At 38.3% G+C, this 25,221-nt stretch overlaps 1 protein-coding gene across 1 annotated transcript in view; it reads left to right on the forward strand.

Moving 5' to 3' along the window:
• The window catches only part of DNAH7 (dynein axonemal heavy chain 7), a 246,619-nt gene that overhangs the window by 38,680 nt on the left and 182,718 nt on the right, over window positions 1-25,221 (forward strand). The window contains exons 9-14 of the mRNA XM_060016382.1: window positions 3,791-3,910; window positions 12,053-12,236; window positions 12,891-13,070; window positions 18,360-18,632; window positions 19,601-19,728; window positions 22,032-22,110. Coding sequence (XP_059872365.1) covers window positions 3,791-3,910; window positions 12,053-12,236; window positions 12,891-13,070; window positions 18,360-18,632; window positions 19,601-19,728; window positions 22,032-22,110 — 964 coding nt within the window. The remainder of the gene's footprint in view (window positions 1-3,790; window positions 3,911-12,052; window positions 12,237-12,890; window positions 13,071-18,359; window positions 18,633-19,600; window positions 19,729-22,031; window positions 22,111-25,221) is intronic.

The following is a 25,221-nucleotide window of genomic DNA, read 5'->3' on the forward strand; positions in this document are numbered from 1 at the left end:
CTGAAGCAAACCTCAGAGCTTCCAGGGTAAAGACAAATGAGAAAGAAGCTTTTCAGTCAGTGGGTGGGAAGAGAGCCCCACCAACTCCTATGTTGCCTTTGCCAGCATAAGTTGTTTTTAATCTCTGTGTGAATATTAAGAGTGGGATGGGCAGACCCAAGTGCTGCCCCTCTGAGGAGAAGGCAGCACTGAACACACAGGGCATCCTTACTCTGGGTTAACAGCCATTTGCCCTGAATCTCAGCAGGTCTTGAAGGTACAGGACATCTCTATGTATGGCTGTGGGTTGGGGGATGGTGATATAAAAAAACCATCTGAATGACTCTAAAATGCATGAATAGGGACACCTCTATGAATGGGGATGCTCTCTAGATGGAAATGTGCAAATTCATGTCATTCAGTATTTATGCTTACAGAACCCACTTAATGTCAGAGATGACATTTAGTATGCAGTCAAAAACCTACATAGCACACAGGTATTTTTGCTTGAAAAATGGTGTATGTCAGGGACACATGTATATACAGTGTATATATGAGTATAGAAATTATCATAGGATATATGTTACAGTATAAATAGGATGTCTAAGAAAATAAGAAGATAAAGAACAACTTTTGAAATTCATGATTTGATCAAGGCGAGTCCAAGAAAATACTTCTAGAACACTGTGGGTTCATTTACTGTACAGTACTCAGAGAGGATACAACTTAATCTCAAACATATTAAAAAGATGCTTAACTCATAATAAGAAAAATGCAAAGAGATTGAAATAAAAACTACACTGGGATATCATTATATTTCCTATGGAATTGACAAAATTCCAAAATATTGACATCATGCTTTGTTGGTGAAGACTGGAGAAATGGGCACCCTTTTGAAAGGAATCCAGTCATATCTATCAAAATTACAAATTCATTTACACTTGAATCCAGCAATCTCATTTCTGGGAAATAGTCTAGAGATACACATGAAAATATAGGAAGTGATCCAGATTCAGGGTTCTTTATTGTGCCATTTGTCAAGAGGGTTAGCCTGGAAACAACCCAGTAACCATTGATAGTGGACTGGTTCAATGAGTGATGGTACATTCACACAATGGAATATTATTACACAGCTATGAAATATGAATGAGAACAGTATCAGTGTGCTAATATGGAATGGTCTCTAGGATGTATTAGTAAGTGAAGAAAGCGAGTGCAGAGCACTGCCTAGAGTGTGCTACTTTGAATGTAATGAAGGAGAACTGGCAAGAACAGAACTTGTTTCTAAATTCATGGAGCAAGCAAGAAATGTAGGCACCTGGAGTGGGATTTAAGGGGCAACTTGGGCCCCGTGAGAAGTGAGATTAGCTTTGAGAACCAGAGATCAAAATCAGAGACTGACTTGGTGTTGAGTCCAGAGTGTTGGGCCAGGACTGTTGAAGTCCCTCTGCCTGAAATCAGTGATGGATCCAAAGATCAAGGTGGGGGTTTCGGACTGTGATGAGCATCAAGTGGCAGGTGGGAGGGATCCATGACTGACAGCTGAGTCTCCCGAAATTGACGTCCGCTTGCATGCTGCAGGTAAGGGGTAGGAAGAGTTCAGAGGAGAACCTGAGGTTCACAGTCTGGGTGATTTGGGGCTGTTATTTGGTTGAGTGATCTTTTTCCTGACTCTTTCTGTAGTCTTTTACCAGTGGTTAAAACTGTTGTTCTGGGGCTTCCCTGGTGGCGCAGTGGTTGAGAGTCCGCCTGCCGATGCAGGGGACACGGGATCGTGCACCGGTCCGGGAACATCCCACATGCCGCGGAGCGGCTGGGCCCGTGAGCCATGGCCGCTGAGCCTGCGCGTCTGACGCCTGTGCTCTGCAACGGGAGAGGCCACAACAGTGAGAGGCCTGCGTACCGCAAAAAAAAAAAACAACAAAAAAAACTGTTGTTCTACTGCCAGATGATTGTAGGAATCGTCCTGAGAAAGTAGGACCAGTGTCTGGTGGTATTTTTCCCATGTTCTTAACAATTCAGCCTATTGGCCAAACAGGGAATGTTATCAGCAGAGATTTCATGAGAAAGTTCTGTAAAACTTCTTTAAAGGCCTATCAATCTCAAAACATGAAAGGTGGGTGGCCTGTGCTTAGAATTGTCTCTAAATCAAACACTGAGGAAGTACAGGGAAAACTGGTCTGGTTGCTCAGTGGCAAAGTGAATTCTAGGTGCTCCTGCCCTAGTGACTGCTCTCCTTCAGTGCTGCTTCACACAGCATGCACCTGTACCCTGATTGATAGCTACAGCTTTGAAACATAAAGTCATGTTGAAAATGTTGACCAAGAAGCATAAAGAGAGCAGATTATGTTTAGTATGTGCTGTCATGCTACATTTTTTTTTTTTTTTTTTTGTGGTACGCGGGCCTCTCACTGTTGTGGCCTCTCCTGTTGCGGAGCACAGGCTCCAGACACGCAGGCTCAGCGGCCGTGGCTCACGGGCCCAGCCGCTCTGCGGCACGTGGGATCTTCCTGGACCATGGCACGAACCCGTGTCCCCTGCATCGGCAGGCGGACTCTCAACCACTGCACCACCAGGGAAGCCTTGTCATGCTACATTTTAAAAGTATTTTATTTAAAACATTGCTGTATACTGCTCAGTTACCCAGAATAACGCATTACCAAAGATTCTCCAGCAATAGTTATACCTACTTTGTGCCTAATGTATCACTGATGTCATGTACTAACCTCATGGTAACCTAAGAGATGGACTTTTGCTTGTGAAAGGAATATAAATAGATGTGAAACGTGTTTTGTCTACTAACCAGTATCTTACACTGGTTTTTAAGTAAAAATTAAAGGTGATGTTTTTAATAGTGTTTCCTATCTTTCAGATAACATAGAAATCATTTAATCATGTGGAAATTAAATAGCAATTTCTCTAATAGGGAAGAAATCTGTAGTTAAATTGAAATGACTAATACAATGGTACTAATAGATAGCATTGTTCTTTCACTTTAATCTGCCAGAGAGACTTCTTAACTCACTAAAGCGTGTATATAACAAAGATCATAGTGTTGTAGTCAGAAGTGAAAACTCTTGGCTGGAGTAAGCACTGTGTTTTCTGAAAAAATCAAAACCAGACAGGTTCAAAAGATTTTTATACACTGGGTCTTAATTAGGTGTGAGAACTCCCTCACTTCATGGCTCTCCAGTATCCAGGGTTGCTCTCTTTTCAGAAAGGGTGGAATTTTTATATTAGGAGTAGTGGACCCTGTAAGTTTTGAGCCCTGCCTCTTTTCCTGTTTTAATTGTTCCAGTTTGAAAGCAAAAATCAGTCTAACCTAACCATCAAATTTCAGTTATTACATCCTTCTTCTACTGCACAGCACAGTTTCATAATATCAGATTGTGTTCCTGCTGAATTTAATTATATTAATTATTTTTTAAATTAAAATATGTTCTTGAATATTCTTATGGAACACAAATTTTAGTGATAAAACCTAGGAATATCATTTTTTGAGAAGGGATCAATTAGCAAAATGTTAAATTAAAAAAAAACAAAAAACTGTCGGGCTTCCCTGGTGGCGCGGTGGTTGAGGGTCCGCCTGCCGATTCAGGGGACACGGGTTCGTGCCCCGGTCCGGGAGGATCCCACATGCCGCAGAGCGGCTGGGCCCGTGAGCCATGGCCGCTGAGCCTGCGCGTCCAGAGCCTGTGCTCCATAACGGGAGAGGCCACAACAGTGAGAGACCCGCGTACCGCAAAAACAAACAAACAACAAAAAAAAAAACCCTCATACTTAAATCATTGTTCATTTTCATCTCTTGCAGAAAGTTACGTTTAGTTGATGTAGAAGAATTTCACAATTGCCAGGATGCATTAGAGCTGTCGACTTTTCAGAATATTGTCATGAAACACATGGAATCTGCCAAAGAGACTCTACTTAAAATGTAAAGTTTTGAAGTTTCATGTATGAAAACATAAATTTAAAAATGTGATTGGTGGGCTACTGCAATTTAACTGCTTTTAGAAAATCTCATTTTAAAAAGTTTGTAATCATTTCCGTTTGAGAGTTAAATATGATATCTTTAACTGCCTTGCTCTGTGATGTCTATCCAGATGTTCTACACAGCATAGATTGTACAGAAACTAAAATGATTATAATTGATACTTTTTCTCAATGTCTGGTTTCTACCCTCTGCTCTGAGAGCAGAGGTGGATAACGTGGGGGAATGATCATCAGCTAATCGTTCACCAGAGATTTATTTGAATCTACTGTTAATACATACAAGGTAATGTGCCTGTTACATTTTGGTTTTGGATGGAGGATGCAGAAGAGTTTAAAGAATGCTTAGGTGGGGAAAATATATTCTTTAAAGGAGTTTATAGTCGTATTGGGAAGTTAGACTTAATTAAACATCATCTTGGATTGGCCCTTCAAATTGGGATAGCCACATGTGATAATTATCGATACTGGTGCCAGATAATACGTTCTGAAACAATACAGTAAAATTGTCTTTGTCATGGGCCATTAAGTTATTATAAATGGGACGTTAATATTAGATCAAATTTAAGATAACAGAGGACATAAAACTCCAGCATGGCTTCATGATTTCCAAGAGGTACTTAGAAGTGTATCTTGACAGTTTAAGACTGAATCTTCCCTTTATATTTTTTCTTCTCTAATACGTTAGAATCAAATTCTTTGTCTGACATTACTTGAAAGAACTTTAGACTTCTATGTAGTATTAGTTCACATAAAAAAAATAGAGGAGAGGTGCAGAATGAAAGTGCATAATTAATTGCAGAGGAGAATATGACCCCGTAAGGACAGAATAAGAGTAAATTATCTTGATCTATAACTTCAGGGTTCTACCCCAGGAATACATTCCCACTGCAAATTTTAGTAGACTGGGTGTGTCAAAGTACAGAGTAGAGGATAAACCTTTATTGAATGATTTTGCTGAGAGATGTAGATGGATTAACTGTATCTCTCTTTTTTTTTTTTTTTGCGGTACGCGGGCCTCTCACTGCTGTGGCCTCTCCCGTTGCGGAGCACAGGCTCTGGACGCGCAGGCTCAGCGGCCATGGCTCACGGGCCCAGCCGCTCCGCAGCATGTGGGATCTTTCCGGACCGGGGCACAAACCCGTGTCCCCTGCATTGGCAGGCGGACTCTCAACCACTGCGTCACCAGGGAAGCCCTGATTAACTGTATCTCTTGATGCCTCCTGATTGATTCTAAGGGAAGAGCCCTCTGACCATGCTTTACATAGTGAGCCAGAATGTGTTTATCATGGCTAAAAGGCAGAACATCAGCTCACCGAAGTGGAGAAACAATTAGTAAATGATTAATTATGACATCTATGCCAAACCCAAACGTCTTCTCTTCATCCTTATCCTCCACTTCTACTCAGCAATTGCTGTGGTTTAATCACCACCGCCTTCTGTAAGTCTCTGTTCTGTGTCCCTGTGCCCATTTCTTTTTGATCTCCTTTTCTGGCTCTACTTAATCTCACTATCTTTTCTAAGAGTAGGGGCTCTCCAGGTGTTTGCTTTTGTTTTTCTTCTCTATATTCTCAATAGTTTCATGATTTCGTCTGTCTTAGCTGTCTCAAGATGTTATGTTTTCTGAGCTCTGTCCCCTTATTATAAATTTTCTACTGTATATCTCCAATTGAATGCCATGTCAGCACCTGATTCCCAGCATTTCCATAACAGTACTCATTCTTTCTTCCAAGCCTGCCATTCTTCCTCCTCTGGACCATTCCCAGGCCAAGTTGAAAACTTTTCGACTTGTTCTGTCTCTTTGCTCATCATGTACATTCTCACCATCCCCGGCCTGCCCCCAGCCATATTCAGTGTATTGCTAACTGTTGTTTTCTTGTTGAGATATATTTCGCTTATCATAAACTTCACCACTTTAATGTGTATAATTCAATGGTTTATAATATATTCACAAGATTATGCAATAGTCATCACTAATTCCATCACCCTCAAATAAAACCCTGTATCTGTTAGCAGTCACTCCCATTCCACCCTAACAAGCCCTTAGCAACCACTAATGTACTTCCTGTCCCTGTAGATTTCCCTACTCTGAACAGTTCATCTAAGTGGAATGATACCATATTTATGTCTGACTTCGTACACTAAGCATAATGTTTTCAAGGTTCATCCATGTTATAGCATGTACCAATACTTTATTTCTTCTCATGGCCAAATAATAATCCATTGCAGAATATATTAATACCACATTTTGCTCATCCATCAGTGTGGGTTGTTTCTACTTTTTGGCTATTATGGATAATGCTTCCATGAGCATTTGTTTTGCGTAAACATTTGTTTTCAGTTCTCTTCGTTGTATACCTAGGAGTGGAATTGCTGGGTTATATGATAACTATATTTAACTTTTTGAGGAACTGCCATGATGTTTTCCAAAGGGTTTGTAAGATTTTACATCCCTAACAACAATGTATTCTTACCATTCAATTTCTCTACATGCTCGTCTATTGTCCATTTCTTTATCTTTTTGGATAAATATCCAAATCATTGCTCATTTTGTATTCAGTTATGTCTTTTTATTTTTGAGTTGTAAGAGTTCTTTATACAGTCATCCCTTAGTATCCATGGGGGATTGATTCCAAGAAACACCCTCTCCCCCGCAGCAGATAGCAAAATCCATGGATGCTCAAGTCCCTTATATAATATGGCATAGTATTTGCATATAACCTACACATATCCTCCAGATTATCTCAGATTACTTATAATACTTAATAAAATATAACTGCTATGTAAGTAGTTGTAAATACAGTATAAATGCTATGTAAATAGTTTCTGGCACATGGAGAATTCAAGTTTTGCTTTCTGGAACTTTCTGGAATTTTTTCCTGATATTTTCAGTCTGTAGTTGGTTGAGTCCACGGATGTGGAACCCATGGATACAGAGGGCTGACTATATATTCTGTGTTGGTGCCCTTTATCAGGTTGAGGAATTTCCCTTTACTTTTTAGTTTCTTAATTGTTTTTATTATGAAATAATGTAGAGTTGCCAAATGCTTTTCCTGCATCTATTGAGATGATAGTTTTTTCTGTTACTCTGCTAATATGGTATATTACCATTGGTTTAATATATTGAGGCAACCTTGCATTCCACTTGGTCATGGAGTACAATCCTTTTTATATGCTGCTAAATTCAGTTTGTATTTTGTTGAGGATTTTTGTGTCTATATTTATCAAGGGTATTGATCTATAGTTTTCTTCTTCTTCTTCTTGTGATGTCTTTGTCTTGTTTTGGTATTATGATAATACTGTCCTCATGGAATTAGTTAGGAAGTATTCCTTTCTCTTTTTCTTTTTGAAAGGCTTTGTGAAGGATTGGTGTTAATTCTTTAAACATTTGATGTAGAACTCACCAGTGAAGCCACCTATTCCTGGATCCTGGCCTTTTAATTTTCTTAGAATTTTTTTGATAATTAATGTATTTACTTGTAATAGGTCTATTCATGTTTTCTTGAGTCAGTTTTGGTAGGTTGTGTCTTCCTAGGAATTCGCTAGGTTATCTAATTTGTTGGCATAGAGTTGTTTATTGTGTTCCCTTTATTTCTATAAGATCAGTATTAATGTCTCCTTTTTTTCATTTCTAATTTTAACAATTTGAGTCTTCACTCTTTTTCTTGGTCAGTCTAGCTATAGGTTTGTCAATTTTGCTGATCTTATCAAAGAACCAGCTTTTGGCTTTGCTGATTTTCTCTATTTTTCTATTCTTTATTTTGTTTGTTTCCACTCAGATCTCTGTTTCTTCCTTCTCCTTGTTTTGAATTTAGTATTCTCTCTTTTTCTGACTTCTAGTAAAGTTTAGACTATTGGATTAAGATCTTTTAAATATATTTTAATGTGTTTACAGGTCTAAAGCCTGACCACTATTCTTCTGTATCCCATGAATTTTGATATATGGTGTTTTCATTTTCATTCATCTCAAATTATTTTCTAATTTCCCTTTTTTTTTTAACTCATTGCCTGTTCAGGACTATGTTGTTTAATTTCTGCATATTTGTGAATTTCCACAGTGTCCTTCTGTTACTGATTTTCTAATTTTGTATGATTTTCATCATTTTATATTTACTGAGACTTCTTTTATGGACACCAAGTATTCTTGATCCTCTCTCAGAAGCATCTTCCATGTGTACTCCTTTCTGTCAATTCCCACTGCTACTACCCTTGGCAGGCCCTTTTATCCTCCCATATAGCCTACAAACCACTGCCAGGTGAATCTTAAACATCCCCTAGATCAGTGCCTTCCCTTTGTTGACAAAATAAATCCACAATTCTTAAACTGCCTTTTAAGGTCTTCTGCACCCTGGACCTAACCTATCTTTTCTATTCTCAGTTCTGAAAAAACTTTCACCTTGGGCCATGCCTGTAGAAATAGTCACGTTAAATTAAAAACGGCATGGCTTCTAAGATTAGCCTATAACCATACCTTACCATTGTTAAATATCTATCCAATTGGTAAATCTGTAGACTTTTTTGTTCTCCTTTTTAACCAATTGTTGGTTTTTAAAATAGTTACTCCTTGTTTGTTTCCATCTGTGAGATGGGAATTCTAGGAAAATTTGAAAGTTGCTCAGTTGCTCCCCACTTAAACTCTGTGACTCTTAGCATTGTCATCTTTGCAGACATAATTGTATCAGATTTAATCAGAGGTTAAGGGGATTAAAACAGAATAAGAACCTCTTGGATACTATTAGCAAAATTTTATGTTTTATACACATATTTATAAAAACTTTACACAGCAAAGCAACCATCAGCAAAATGTAAAGGCAGGCTACTGAATGGGAGAAAATGTTTGCGACTAATATACATCTAATGAGTAGTTAATATCCAAAATATATAAAGAACTCATACAATGTGATAGCAAAAAACAAATAGATTAAAAATAGTCAGAAGATCTGAATAGACATTTTTCCAAAGACATACAGATAAATAACAGGTACATGAAAAGATGCCCAACATCACTAATTATCAGGGGAATGCAAATCAAAACCACAGTGAGATACCACTTCACACTTGTTAGAATGACTATTATCAAAAAGACAAGAAGTAACAAGTGTTGGTGAGGAGGTGGGGAAAAGTGAACTCTAGTGCACTGTTGGTGAAAATGTAAATTGGTGCAGCCACTCTGGAAAACAGTATGGAAGTTCCTAAAAACTTTAAAAATAGAACTACCTTATGGTCCAGCAAGTCCACTTCTGGGTGTTTACTTGAAGAAAAGGAAAACACTAATTTGAAAAGATATGTGCACCTCCATGTTCATTGGAACATTACTTACAATTACAATAGCCAAGACATGGAAGCAACCTAAATGTTCATCGATTGATGAATGGATAAAGAAGATGTTGCAACAGCATGGATGGGCTGTGGAGATATTATGCTAAGTGAAATATGTCAGACAGAGAAAGACAAATACCATATGGTCTCACTTGTATGCGAAACCTAAAACAACCACAAAAACCAGGCTCATAGATGCAGAGGGCAGATTGGTGGTTGCTAAAGGAAGGGAGTAAGGGGTGGATGAAATTGTTGAAGAGGGTTAAAAGGTACAAATTTACAGTTATAATATAAATAACCCATGGAGATGTAGTACACAGCATGGTGACTACAGTTAACAATACTGTGTTGTGTATTTAAAAGTTTCTAGGAGAGTAGATCTTAAAAGTTCTCATCCCGGGCTTCCCTGGTAGTGCAGTGGTTGAGAGTCTGCCTGCCGATGCAGGGGACACGGGTTTGTGCCCGGTCCGGGAAGATCCCACATGCCGCGGAGCGGCTGGGCCCGTGAGCCATGGCCGCTGAGCCTGTGCATCTGGAGTCTGTGCTCCGCAACGGGAGAGGCCACAAAAGTGAGAGGCCCATGTACCGCAAAAAACAAAAACAAAAACAAACAAAAAAAAAGTTCTCATCCCAAGAAGAACAAAACTTTAATTATGGTGACCAGTGTTAACTAGGCTTGTTGTGATCATTTTGCAATACATACAAATATTCAGTCGTCATACTGTACACCTGAAACTGATATAATGTTATGTCAGTTATACCTCAATAAAAAAAATTATGCCTCATGCTATTTACAGCACATAATGCAGCTCATTCCCGGAGAAGCCCCTCTGTGTCTTTCAGTGTCCAGACCAAATGACCCTTCTTCCATGAAATCTTTACTGTTACCTCATCAAAAGTGATCTCTTCTTTCTGAATGCCTCTGACACTGTGTTCTCTTATTACTTTTTCCTTTTATAATATATATTTATGTGTGTGCATTTTCCCCTCCACTCACCTATAAGTACTTTGAGGAATGAGTAATATTTAGTACCTCAAATGTTTTGTACATAATAGGAAACCCTGTAAGTATTTTTGAGACAATGATTGAATAATTTCTTTCAATGTATTTTCTGTTCTTTGTCCTTTTTCCAGTCTTACAGCCCTGGACTTACTCCATCTCTTGCCTGGACTATTGGAGATTTCTCAATCCCCTTCATGAATCTGGCGTTGCCCTTCTCTACTTCATGAATCTGGCGTTGCCCTTCTCTACTTACAGCCCTGGACTTGCTCCATCTCTTGCCTGGACTATTGGAGATTTCTCAATTCCCTTCATGAATCTGGCATTGCCCTTCTCTACTTCATGAATCTGGCGTTGCCCTTCTCTACTTACAGGCCTGGACTTGCTCCATCTCTTGCCTGGACTATTGGAGATTTCTCAATCCGCTTCATTAATCTGGCATTGCCCTTCTCTACTTAGTATTTGCTACTTGTCCTCCTTTGTCCTTTTACCTATTGCTTTAACAGTGATGCCCCACTGCAGGAGGATCTGCTGTGTATTCACAGAGCGTGAGCCTGTCCCAGGTTCTTGTGTTTAGCTCCCAAGTTCTGCAAAAGTCCTCACAGACTTCCCTCCACTTATTTTTTCCTATTTTCCAGTGTATTAGCTCCGTTATAGACAGTGAAATGATCAGATATATTAGCCCTACCTCTCCCACCTATTTTTCTTAGTATATTCTACTTCAGGTCCTTTTATCAGGGTCTTCCTCATTTCATTTTTATCTATTCTTCAGTGAAATTTGCCATCTTCACTATAGAACCCTTCTCTATTACTTAAATAGAAAATTATGTCTCTATTCTTTGATTTCAAAGCTGTTTTTCTGCCATGACACATTGCCTTCATTATTATGAGAGAGAGGGGATCATGTCATATCTTTTCATATCTCCCATGACACTGTCCCTAGCACACAGTAGGCACTAAACATGTATTTGTTAAAGTGATGAATACATACATTTAACACTTTGATCTCTCTTGGAGCATTCAGGCAACTCCTGAACTTATATTGACTCCTTGTTTTTAAAAATTTATTATCGCTTATGAAAGAGGTACAAATATTCCTTAATTTTAGTGTTGGACAGTGGTTTTGTAAACTGAAAACTTCACTTGTTATCATCATAATGTATCTGTATATGAATTTCACTGTTTTCCTTTTATTACAAGGATACATATACATTTGGAACTTGTTTTAAATCGGTCACTCTTTCAGGATTTCTCATTAAGGAGGATAAAAAAATAATATACTTGATTTTGTTGTTTTGTGCCTTGTTTTCAACTATCATTGTGAAATAGAACAGCATAAATTACTAGGTGGGCTGAGTCAAACTAGCCGTCCCTTGATTTAATGTTATTCACATTTTAGCTTTAAACTGACAAATCCATTCCCTGAAGAGCAATTTCAGAGACTGGGGAGGAGTATCTTGTAATATCCAATAAAGTTAATTGTCATATTATTCAAAAAGTGCAGGAATAATGGTTCCAGGAGTTCGATTTACCTTTTTATCACAGCATCATGTCGTTGAGCCATTTTCCATTGGCTATGATTAAAATTTCTTTTCCCAGGAGGAGTGAAATATGCTAGCACTTATATTTCAGAGAGTGGATAATGTGACTTGGCAATATACCTCTCTATAAAGACCTTTAGATGTTCAGAAGTTACTGTTAATGCTTAATGTAAGAGGAGTAATTCATTGAAAATGGTAACTTTTAAAAGTCTTTTGTTCTTTGAAGGTGGTTTCCAGAAGTGCAGAATATTTATTACCAAGGTAATAAAAAAAAGCTATTGCCACCTGGTGACAGCAGTGCCAAGTTGGAATCTTTTTTCAACTGTGCTGCTACACTTATGACTTTACAGCTGCAGGACCTCACTTTGGTTTCCATGCAAGATTTCACGGACTTAATTGCACAACCCCCCGTAAGTAAGGTTCAGTTACACCAATATTCATTTACCAATTTATTTATTTTCAATTCTTTCAGAGTGGATAATTATAAAATAACCTTTACCAGTGGAAGAGCAGAAAGTATATCTTTAGATCTATTACACTTACGTGTTTTTTTAAAAAAGACTTAATGTCAACCTGCATATGTAGGGTATATTATTATCATCACATTGGTGAGGTTAGTGGAAATAAGTAAAAATTCCCATAATTGGGAAATTTGGGTCATGAGGGCTGGGGAAGATTTCTCCAAAGAACTCTTTTCTTTCTGGAAGAAGGTCCTGTTAAAGGGTGAGTGGAGTCTGGGAATTTGAATGTTCTTCTCTTGGGCTCCTTCTCTGATGATTCTAGAGCCCCACTGCTGTGCACATCTTCCTTTTTCTGGAATCTTGACCCTATAGTTGATCTGTAGGCTCAGTGGATACCAACTGAGTCTCGCTAGGAATGGCTCGCTGGGAATGGCTCTTGCCCTTTTTGGTACAGTTCCTCTTTGGCTTAACTGTCTAGGACATAAGAAGAAGGATGAGTTCTCATGTATCCTAATTGGAACCAGTGCACTCCTTACTCTGTCACAATTCATATGCATATATATATGTATACTTTATTATATATCTATAACTTCTTTGTTGCAGGATTCTGTTAGAGCTTTTGAACATCCAGGTTTTGTCATAAGGCTGATTCTTGATAACGACACCATTAAGTTTGAACCTGATTTCGATGACTATATAGCCATCCTTCTAAATGTTTATGATGTCATGATTAAGGCTGTCAGTTTCGTGCCAAGAGTTGAGACAAAATTGTATTCCAAGTCGGTAAGTATTAAGGATATTCTGATTGCTTCAATTTGCATGATGGTATTTGCTTCAAATAACTTCTTTTAGTATAGACAGGTATCCTCTGCTTTACAGAATACCAATGGCCTAGTAACATTGGCTTATAAGGCAGTTTTGCTTTAAAAACATACTATTTTCCCATTAGCTTCTCTTAAATACTGGTTTCTTAGACCAGTCTTCTATTGAACTCAGCTGAAAACTTTCTGAGGGGGAAGAATTAAAGTTGTGATCTGGTTTGAAGCCATCAATGAGCATTTGCTGTAGCATTCACACCATGCTGTTGACTGCTGTTACACTTTTCCAGCTCTGTAAAATTCTCCTCCAATTAGCTACCTTCCTGATACACCTTCTTCCAGGAATAGTCATGTCTCCTTACTTCCAAATCATAGATCCTACTTCCCTTTTCTCTCTGGCCAAATATTTAGCAAAGTTCTGCTGAACTACGATATTTCAACAGTAATTGCAGTCTAGTATATGAAATGAGCATGTCTGAAAATTCCTTAACTTAAAAGCTTTTCAAGTTTTTTAAGTCCAAACAGTAGCTTTCTTCTTTCTTTTTCATTTTTTAAATAGTGTACGAATATTTCATACATACAAAAGAGTACAGGAGGCCAGTGTTTAAAGTTTTAAGCAGTAATAGAGTAAACACCTTCATACCTTCCATCTAACTTAAACAATGACTATTACCTTTAAGCTCTACCTCCCAATTGTTCTTCCCTGTTCATATCCCTATCCTTCTACCTTCTAGCAAAGGAATCACTATCTTGTACTTTGTAGTTATTTTTTAAATTAATTTTTATTGGAGTATAGTTGATTTACAATGTTGTGTTAATTTCCACTGTACAACAAAGTGAATCAGTTATACATATACATATATCCAGTCATTTTTAGATTCTATTCCCATATAGGTCATTACAGAGTACTGAGTGGAGTTCCCTGTGCTATACAGTAGTTTCTTATTAGTTATCTATTTTATGTATAGTAGTGTGTATATGTCAATCCCAATCTCCCAGTTTATCGCCCTTCCCTTCCCCCTTCGTAACCATAAGTTTGTTTTCTGCATCTGTGACTCTATTTCTATTTTGTAGATTGGTTCATTTGTACCATTTTTTTAGATACCACACATAAGCAATATCATATGACACCTGTCTTCCTCTGTCTGACTTTGCTCAGTATGACAATCTCTAAGTCCATCCATGTAGCTGCAAATGGCATTATTTTGTTCTTTTTTATGGCTGAGTAATATTCCATTGTATATATATACCACATCTTCGTTATCCATTCCTCTATCAGTGGACATTTAGGTTGCTTCCATGTTCTGGCTATTGTAAACAGTGCTGCAGTGACCATTGGGCATTTTGTAGTTATTACTCTGAATTCTTAAACATAAATTTACTACATGTCTGTATATCTGTAAACAATTTCTCTTTAGTTTTTCTATGTCTTTGTATAGATGGAGTCATCTTATAAATAGTCCATGACTTGTTTTATTTTACTTAACACTGTGATTGTGACATTATTCATGTTGAGAATATTGTCTTCTTCATAGAGCTTCTAGTTTTTTTATCATTTTATTTTTATTTTCTCAGAATCCATTAACTTTTCTTTTTTTCAACTAGGCTTGGTCTTTTTTTTTTTTTTTTTTTTTTTTTTGTGATACGCGGGCCTCTCACCGTTGTGGCCTCTCCCGTTGCAGAGCACAGGCTCCAGACGCACAGGCTCAGTGACCATGGCTCACGAGCCCAGCCACCCCGCGGCATGTGGGATTTTCCCGGACCAGGGCACGAACCCGTGTCCCCTGCATCGGCAGGCAGACTCTCAACCACTGCGCCACCAGGGAAGCCCAGCCTGGTCACTTTTGATAGTTTCTTGTCATGTATAGTCATGTATTCATTACTCTTCTCTGTTTGCTGATGTGACTCCTGCTCCTGGTCGTTTATTTCTGTGGGTGTTTTTTTTTTTTTTTTTGTGGTACGCGGGCCTCTCACTGCTGCGGCCAACCACTGCGCCACCAGGGAAGCCCCTGTTTTTTATTTATTATTATGGGCTTATACACACAAGAACTTTATGCAGGGAAGTCTTTGAGGCCTTGATTTGGGTTGGTTCCTCTGGATTTTTGCATATTCTCTTGACATGTGCTCTGGAGGCCCCTGCAAACCCAGGACGCTTTTTTTTTTAATGATATATTTTTTTAACGGAACTTTATTTTTATTTATTTATTTGGCTGCGTTGCGTCTTTGTTGCTGCATGTGGGCTTTCTTTAGTTGCAGTGAGCAGGAGCTACTCTTCGTTGCGGTGAGCGGGCTTCTTATTGCGGTGGCTTCTCTTGTTGCGGAGCACGGGCTCTAGGCACGCGGGCTTCGGTAGTTGTGGCTCGCATGCTCAGTAGTTGTGGCTCACGGGCTTAGTTGCTCCGCAGCATGTGGGATCTTCCCGGACCAGGGCTCGAACCCGTGTCCCCTGTATTGGCAGGCGGATTCTTAACCACTGCATCACCAGGGAAGCCCCCAGGACCCTTTTAAACAAAATTCTTGCCTGAGGATTTTGTGGACGACACTGGCAGTGAGTGTTTACCCAAATGTGTAAGAGAACAGGCTTGTGGTTCCAAATTCTTAAGATGACCATCCTTTCTCTTCTCCACTGAAAAACAGGCCAAAACAAGACATTTTCCTTCTTAGCCCCTCATTTAATGGTTCTGTCAGCTTTCAGCATTCTGAAGTTTTGTGTCCTCAGAACCCTCATTGTGAAGTTGTGTCACTTTTCATTGTTTTCATTGTTCCTGGCTTTATGTAGGGGTATCAGTTGACTTCCCACCTTACTCAGGCTTCAGGCTTTGTTTCCTGACAACCATTCTCTCACCCATGCCACCCAGCCCCACACATGTGCCCATCCTGCTGGAGACTCATTAAAGCAAAGCTTAGGCCACCAGGGATCAGCAGAGTCCCCAGGGCAGCTGCTCACATCCGCATATAGTTACCTCCCGATTCATGTATTATCTCATGTTTGGCCCCTTAGCCTTTCCTTATTATTTTACTGCCTTAACCATGCATTATAAAAGTTATATTTGACATTTTCCCCGGCATATTTATGTGTTTTGAACTAAGTCGTTGTTTTCAAACAGGGTATCTGTTCCTCATATTACCATAAATAGAAGTCTCTCAAGAAACTTACTGTTTACTTTGTTTTTTTGTTTAATTCCAGTTCACCTATTGCATCCTTTTGTATTCTGTTCATACCGTGCCTTCCTCAAGAATGACTAGATGTAGCTTATGAAACAGACAGATATAACAGGTTAATAAGAGTTACTAGATAAAGTTTGAAGTGGAAAAAAGTATTATAATCATCTGAATGAAGACAGTTGCTATGATTTTATGCTTATAAAATATGGCTCTAAGCTTCCTAGTTTCTACAGTAAAGAGGAAAATATAACAAGTTTTAGACTGCTCAGGTATTTTTTCTGGTTTCAAATTTTGAGAGATAGGTCTTACCTGGGGCATTATACGTGGGGTAATGATTCTAAAACCCTATGTACCAGTATCATGTGGTGACTTTTAAAAATACAAATCCAGGGCTTCCCTGGTGGCGCAGTGGTTGAGGGTCCGCCTGCCGATGCAGGGGACACGGGTTCGTGCCCCAGTCCGGGAGGATCCCATGTGCCACGGAGCGGCTGGGCCTCGTGAGCCATGGCCTCTGAGCCTGCACGTCCGGAGCCTGTGCTCCGCAACGGGAGAGGCCATGGCAGTGAGAGGCCCATGTACCGCAAAAAAAAAAAAAAAAAAAAAAATCCAGGGGTCCCTGCCACCCCCATTCCCTGCATCTAGAGATGTAGATTTACAATGACAGTCTGTACTCAGAAGTAGGTATACCGGTAAAATATCCCTAGATGATTCTGGCAATCCCTCAAGTTTGGAAACAAGTGATACAGAGGGTACTTGAATATTAATGAGCTTCACATTAGATCCAACAATTTCACATTGCAGTACGTAATATATATTGCTTTATCCTAAAGTTCTTTTTCAAAAAAGGTGACACCAAGCATCTGCTGTGCCCTGGGGGTGAGGTAGTGGTGATGATGGTGGGATTCACTAATGTAGTCATGAAGTATCTAGTTCTGAAAAAGTGTGATTTCCTGAAATGTCCACTAGGGGGCACAGCGGACAAATGCATCCTGGATACCTGAACAAATTACCCAGTTCTTTAAGGAATCCTTTCATATTCTCAATTTGAAAGCTGTAGAATATTCACTACTGGCAATGATTTTTGTTTGTTACAGTTAAAAATCCCTTTTTCTGGACAACAGGTAGAGACTATATATATATATATTTTTTTTTTCTTTCTTTTTTTTTTTTTTTTGCGGTACGCGGGCCTCTCACTGTTGTGGCCTCTCCCGTTGCGGAGCACAGGCTCCGGACGCACAGGCTCAGTGGCCATGGCTCACGGGCCCAGCCGCTCCACGGCATGTGGGATCTTCCCGGACTGGGGCATGAACCCGTGTCCCCTGCATCGACAGGCGGACCCTCAACCACTGCGCCACCAGGGAAGCTGCATATATACTTTTTAAGTGTAACTTGGTTCAAGATAATAAACCATATATGCACATTTACTTGTCCTCTTATTCAAAAAGAGGAGACAAGTTGTTGAGATTTGTTTGCTTATTTAAAATTGTTGTGTGATACATTCTTGCCCACATTATTCTAATGGTGGTAGCAGAATGCAAATTTTGCAACTAGGGATTTTAGTCTGTTCTAGTTGTTGTTCACACTGACCTCTGAAAGCTCAGAGGTCAGTGAATGAGTAAGCAATCCTTCTTTGTTCTACATACATTACTCCTCAAGGTGAAGAAGGGCTGTGACTGTGATCAAAGACTGATGACATTGAGCTGACTTATTTTTTTTAAATAATGTATGATGCAAGTGCTACCTTTTAAGCTAGCATATACAACTGTACAAATAAAACATGGATTTTGCTGTTTTGATATTCCAACTCTTATTTTGTGTATGTTCTCAAGTGACTGCTCTTTCCTCCATACAGAAAAACAAAATACTCCTAGGTAGCCTCTAAGAAAAACAAAACATATGAAACCTAGATATTTAAAATACTGCTGTGATTAGACTCTCTACAGATATAGATTAGAAAATCCAAGGGAACTTGTGAATAAATTTAAAAAGACAGTATGGTAAGATGGGCATTTTTACAAAGCTGAATGATATGGTTACCTTAATTTAAAGTATTTTAAATAACTCATATTGTTTTTATTCCTTTGTTTAGGATAGTAAGTCTAAACCAGCAACTTTGAAGCCGATAATTCTGAAGGAAGTTGTTGAAGCTCACAAAGAAAAGGTTAAGGACGTGGTTATATGGGAGAGCATGGCACTGAATGAGCACCTCAGACTCTATGACAAGTATGATTTTTTAATTACCAAAAAAGCTGAGCAAGATGCTGATGCTTTCCTTGCAGAAAATCGTAATTATGAGAAAATAATACAAGAAATTCACAGGTACCAAAAGCTCATAGAGGATATACAGTACACATCTAGAAAGGTAAATGACCCATTTTGTACAACTGTTCTTTGTACCTAGTGATCTCTTCCCAGTTTCATTAGGATGTATTTCTAGACCATACAGTGAAAGAATTAGACCATTATCATTAACAGAAAACTGTTTGGGCCTTTTTATGTGCCAAGCATTGTGGTAAGCTCTGGCTATGCAGAGGTAGACAAAACACATAGTTCTTATGTTCATAGAGCTGAAGGTGTACCCTATAAGGCTGACTTTTTTTTTTGCGGTACACGGGCCTCTCGCTGTTGTGGCCTGTCCCGTTGTGGAGCACAGGCTCCGGACGCGCAGGCTCAGCGGCCATGGCTCACGGGCCCAGCCGCTGTGCAGCATGTTGGATCTTCCCGGACCGGGGCACGAACCCGCGTCCCCTCCATTGGCAGGCGGACTCTCAACCACTGCGCCACCAGGGAAGCCCTAAGCCTGACTTTTAAGTAATTTATTTTAACTTGGCCCCTCAAAAATGTCAAGAACTATTCGTTTTTTTTTGCTTTGGTGTGTACAAATCCTTTGGAACATATGGTAATTATACCAAAATGTGGTTACTTCTGTTTAGTAGGAGACTGGTAATTAAACATTTTCTTCTTTTGTCCTTTTTTATATTTTCCCAAATTACCACCATGACCATGCATTACTTTTTTGTACAGAGAAAGTATAACATTTAAATCCCACTATCTATGTAGCAATAACTCAATTCTCCAAAGTTTTTATATCAATTATTGTCCTGAAATAGAATTGGCTTCCAAGATACACTGTTCAAGGAGATTCACGCAGAAGATAGTGGTAAAATATAAAAGAGTATTTGCAAAACCCTGCCTGCATCATATTAAAAAAAAAAAACTCAGTTGTATTAGATCATACACACACAAATCAATATTATGGAAAAAGGCAAAATTGTGGGAATCATTTATGTCATTTCATGTTTATTAAACTTTTAATACCTAACATTGCAGACTATTCGTTTAGGAATGTTTGAAATGCGCTGTGAGGAATTAATCAAAGCTTTGGTGAAGCGAGCAGGTATTATTTGTGGAAAACTTATAGCTAAAATGTTCAGAGACCATCAGGAAGTAAATAGAAGGTATTTATTTAATATTATATTTTTATTTTGGCGGGTGGAGGAATTAAATAGAATCAACTGTCACTCAACTAAAGTAATGGATTAGAGCAGTGTCATAAATGACAGAAAAGAAAAGATAAAGCCAAACTTATTTCAACTTGGCTCTAAGTGTTATTTTGTGATTTTTTAGTATTTTTTCACCATGAATGTGCCTTCCCAGTTGTCTGAATTAGGGTGGTATTAAAATGTGTTTGCATTTCTTTTGTATAAGTCAGGTGGACATTATCTAACTTCAGATTTTTAAGTTTGTGTAATCAGTACACAAAGTGAGTTTTCACAGTGGATATACACAGTAGTTGTCAAGGATCTCAAATTTGGAACATCATTTTACTGTAATTACCCTTCAAGGCCATGGTAACACATTACCTTAACTACAAACTCATTTGTTGTCCAATCTGGAGATTTTTAGGAAAACTGACTCATGTTAAGTAAACTTACAGAATGCTAATGTGTGAAGCAGAATACCTGTTTAAGACAAGAAGTGTAGCTAGTTTTCTAGCACTGGTGATAGTGTGGCTCCAGAAACCTCTTTCCTGCTGTCAGTTATGTGGAATAAAACCCCCAAATAATCAGAATTTTTTATAATTATAGTGTTAGGGAAAAAGCATTAAAAAGATATTTCTTTCAGCCTGTAAGAAGCCTGGAGGGAGCTTCATTTACCTACCATACGTCAGGTACAGCGCTAGAGACTTGGACTGAATATGAAAAAAATTCCTGAAGGAAGTTACATTGTAGAAGGGGAAATAGGCATCCAATTCAGTAAATTACAACAGGGTGCCATAAGTTCTGTCCTGAACCACAGAAGTAGAACAGTAGAGAAGGAAGTGATTAATTTCCTTTCGGGGTGAGGTTTGGAGGAGAGGGGGAAAATCAGGGAGGTCTGCAAAGAGGAAGTGATGTAGGAATTCATTTTGAAGGATGAGTAGGAGTCCGCCAGGTGAATGATGTGGGTGAAATAATTCCAGTTAGAGGAAATAATATGTAGAAGGGAGTGAGGTAGGTATGAAAATGGCATGGTGTATTCCAAGAACAAGGAGTGGGTTGTGTTGCTCTCACGGATACTGTGAGCTGGGGAGGCTGAAGAGGGAGGCACCACGTGGAAAAGGCCTAGGACTCGGGCAGCTTATCTGAGAAACAGAACAGTATATTCAGCTTAAAGTACCTTTTCCTCTAAAAGTACTAGAAGAATAGTGAAAATGTCTTTTATTTACAGCATTTCATGCCGAGTGAAATATTTGCTTTAATTTCATAACTATTTCTCTGCCTCTTAGCTGCCCCCAGAGCTCATGCCAGTTCTACTTTTTCCCCTTTTCTCTTAATTATGCCTCTCACCAGACTCACTGGCTGTATAGAGGATATACCAGGACTATTATAGGAACCACTAGATAACAAATGCCCTCAACTTCTTGCCCTTACATGTCTCATCTCACCTCTCCACGAACCCCTCCCTATCTGCCTCCCCACATTCTCAGAGGTCAAGAGTCTGTCAGCCACTCACTGTTCTCGTCTCTACCTATGAGCTCAGCCCCCTTGCCTCCCATCCCTCTGGACCTGGCTCTACTAGTCGTCCCCTCTGTGTCGCATTTTAAATCTCTCCTTCACTGTGGATTCTGCCTCTGAAATTTACAAACACCGTCAAAACCCTCTTCTGTCCTCCAACCCTCCACTTCAACCCAACATCATCACCATCCATTCCCTCTCTTTCACCTCACAGCCAATCTTCTTGAAGAAATTTCTGCAGATGTTATCTGAACTTCCTTAGCTCTCACTACTCTTTTTTTAAAATCCCATAGTAAGTTCATTGTTTATATTGCCCACAACCTAAATCCGTAGGAAGTATTTGCATATGACCAGAAGCTTCTGAGCACACAGGCCCATTTTAACCATGTCTTCCAAGTAGACCCACTTTTTGTGCCATCTCAACTAAATCTCTGGTAGAGCCCTTAAAACTCTAGGTTGGAAATGATTGTTCATAGTCTTGCTGTCCGTACTGGATTGTGAACTGCTTGAGAACCATTATTGCATCTTACACATTTGTGTACCTCCATCACTTACTACTGTAGTTGGGAATGGAATAGATGATCATTACATGTGTATTGAATGAATGAGTAAATGAGCACAAATTCGCTTTTAATTAATTAGATGTCATATAGGTAAGGTAATCTGACTGTATTTTTCATGTAATAGAACATTAAAATAGTACACAGGAATATATTTAGGAATAAAATTTAATTATAGAAGATGGGTTTTGTCTGGTGTTTCAGATTATGTGAGGAATTTGAGAAGATATCTGAAAAGGCTCTTAGCACTCCTCCAAATACAGCAAAACTGATGGAAATGAAGGTATTGTTTATAAGCTCTGTATAGTCATGTGTGTGTAAGTAAATTGTTTTTCTTTTTTTCCCCCAGCTTTTATAGTTATTAACATGATAATATAATAACAAATCGCTCCAAAAGTTAAAACAGGGGCTTAAAATAGTAAGTTACACACACACACACACACACACACACACACACACACACAGCTCATGAGTGTGACGTTTGGTGATTCAGGCTGGACACTCCTCCTAGATGGTTCTTCTGGACTCAATCATATCAGCTAGTTCTCAGCTGGGTTGACTAGTGTAATTAGCTTCAGAAGCTTGACTCTGCTTCGCTTGTCTCTCAGACTTCAACAGGCTCACCTGGGCATGTCTTCATGGTATGGTAGAGGCACAAAAGCAAGCCCAATTGTACAAATGCTTTTCAAGTTTCTGCTTGTGTCACATTAGCGAATAGCCTGTTGACCAAAATGGCCACAGAGCCAGTGAGAGGACACTACAAGGACAGACAGTGGGAGAGGTGAAGTATTGGAGTTATTAATGCAGTTGTCTACAAGAATCTTTTTGAGAGCACTATTAATAATTGTTACCATGCCAGCAGGCATAAACCAGGACTGTCTTGGGCAACCTGAGATATGCAGTCATCCTTCATTTTTTTAATCAACAAATATTTAATCCTTAAGTAATATTTTGTTTTTGATAGGCTTTTATTATATATTAAACATTTCTGTGGTAGTTTGCTGAAAAGTGTTTTGAGCATAGGACTTATGGTACTAAAAATATTAGAGAAGTCTTGCATCATTTTTCTTGTTGCCTCTGTGCTTGAAGTCTACCTGATGGTAATAAAATAATATAAAACACCTGGTTAATCATCCACTTATTTTGTTCCTTTTCCATTCTTATAACATTACACTTTTACAGGATCTTCTTTTTCCTTTTCTAGCAATCTGAAGATCCAAAATAGAACCCTTGTGTTCCTAGATTTTAAAATATTTAAGCAAACCCAGCAAAACATGTTAAGTCATTCAAAACTTTGTATGGGTAGGAAATTACAAAAGGTGTTCAAATGATTAGGTACATTAAATTATTCACTTAAAGAAAAATTTGTGAAAATCACTAGAACCAAATTTTGCATATCAGCCTCTAAAGGGTTCTGTCTCCTTTAAAGTATTTGTACTTGGATTGGGGTTCTTAACATGTGAATTTATGTGTATGTGTGTGTATCAAATACAAACAAACCTATGATATCCTTTTTAGAATTTTTTATATTTTACATGAGTTATTATAGAACATCAAGTGATACTTTGATTATGGATGATTTGAAAGGTAGCTGGAGAGTTCCATAGCTGGAAATTCCTTTGAAAAAAATGAATACTGAGTATGAAGAGTGTTATTTATTTACCCTCTTAACCATCGCTGGAAGTATTTAGGAATTTGGAGTTATTTAGTGTGAATTTCTATTGTTCATAGAAACATTTCACAGAATTAGCAAGTAGGATTCATTACCTAATATTTAAAATATTTCTGTATCTTGAAAAAGTTTATTCTTGTAAGGGCATAAATATCTTCTCAGTTTATTCAATACAGACATCAGTCATTTTTTATCAGTAAGAGGAAATAAAGATACAGTTGTTTGACTACATAAAAAGCTGATTAACCAAATTACAAAAATGTATTTTCACTTAGATCACTGTTTGGATTTGCAACAGAAAAACATTCTAATGAGAATGACATATCAATGAAAGCTTTTAAGGCAATGTCCTTTTTATCTTTTTAATTACAAAAGTGAAAATTTAAACAATATGGAACTGTACAAAGTAAACGTTCCTCTTTTTCCATAATTCCTTTTTTTGGGGTAATGGTTCTTTCCAAACATATGTATATATATGGCACTAGGGAGAGTGATGAAAAGGGAGAGCCAGAGAGAGGTGGTTATTAGAGATTTAAAAGAACTTTAAAAGCATTAAGAAAAGAAGCATTTACTTCATAGACAGGGAGGTGTGGGGTATAACAGGGAAGGTAAACACAGGTAGGTACAAGTAATTGGCAGTTTTCTCATTTTTCAGGGGGATAGCAGGTTTCTTTCAGAATTTATATTATTAAGATATATGCATAAATTAGTATGTTTCAAAAGAGGTTTGAGAGAGCTACATGTATATATGTCCATACACATGGGCACCTCCATGTGCATGTGTACACACACACATACACACACACCTATATATTCACCCACTCACACACACACAGAGCTTTGTCTTTGCAAAAATAGAATCATTACTCCTGCAAATTATTTTATTCACTTAACAGTATACCTTCTCTGTACTTCTACGAAGTAAATAGGGCTCTTACTTTCTTCCAAAATCAATAGCCAATTACTTCAGTACAATTTATTAAATGATCTGTCATTTCACTCCTGATTTGAAATGCCTCTTTTTCAACACTAAATTTCCATTTGTACTTGGATCTATTTCTAAACTCTGTTCTGTTCCATCCTCTACTCCTGAGCCAGAACAGGAACTGTTTAAATTATTGCATCTATATAGTATATTTTGCTATTTAGCTGGGCTAGTCTCTATCGTTTTCCTTCTTCATGATAATCTTTGCCTACTCTTGAGTACTTTCAGAGACTTTTAAAATTACATCAAATTTAGTTTTTTTAAAATGCCATTGCAATTTTGATTGAAATTGCATTGACTTTCTAGACTGGTGGGAGGAGAATTTACATCTTATAATATTATGTTTTAACGTGGGTTTCCATATTTATTTGGTACTTTTAAAATGTCCTTCAATAAAGTGCTGTAGTCTTCCTCATAGATTCAGCACCTTCCTTGTTAAATTTGTCTGCAGTTATATTTTAGTTTTATAACTAAGGAAAGTGTTGCAGCACTGGTGTCTGTTGCAAGTTTGCAATTTTACATTTGTTATGGTGGTTATTTGACTAACTGTCCCCTCCACTAAACTATAAGCTCTCTGAGGACAAAGCCCAGGTCTGTTTCTGTCACACTGTATTGCCAGCACCTGGCACAGTATCAGGCACATAATAGGTGCCCGAAATGCTCTTCTGCAAGAATAAATGATATCACTGAGCATCTGCTTCTTATATTCCAGAGAACCATAGCATCCTTTGCTTTTC

The sequence above is a fragment of the Delphinus delphis genome, chromosome 7 (assembly GCF_949987515.2).
Source record: "Delphinus delphis chromosome 7, mDelDel1.2, whole genome shotgun sequence".
Classification (NCBI taxonomy): domain Eukaryota; kingdom Metazoa; phylum Chordata; class Mammalia; order Artiodactyla; family Delphinidae; genus Delphinus; species Delphinus delphis.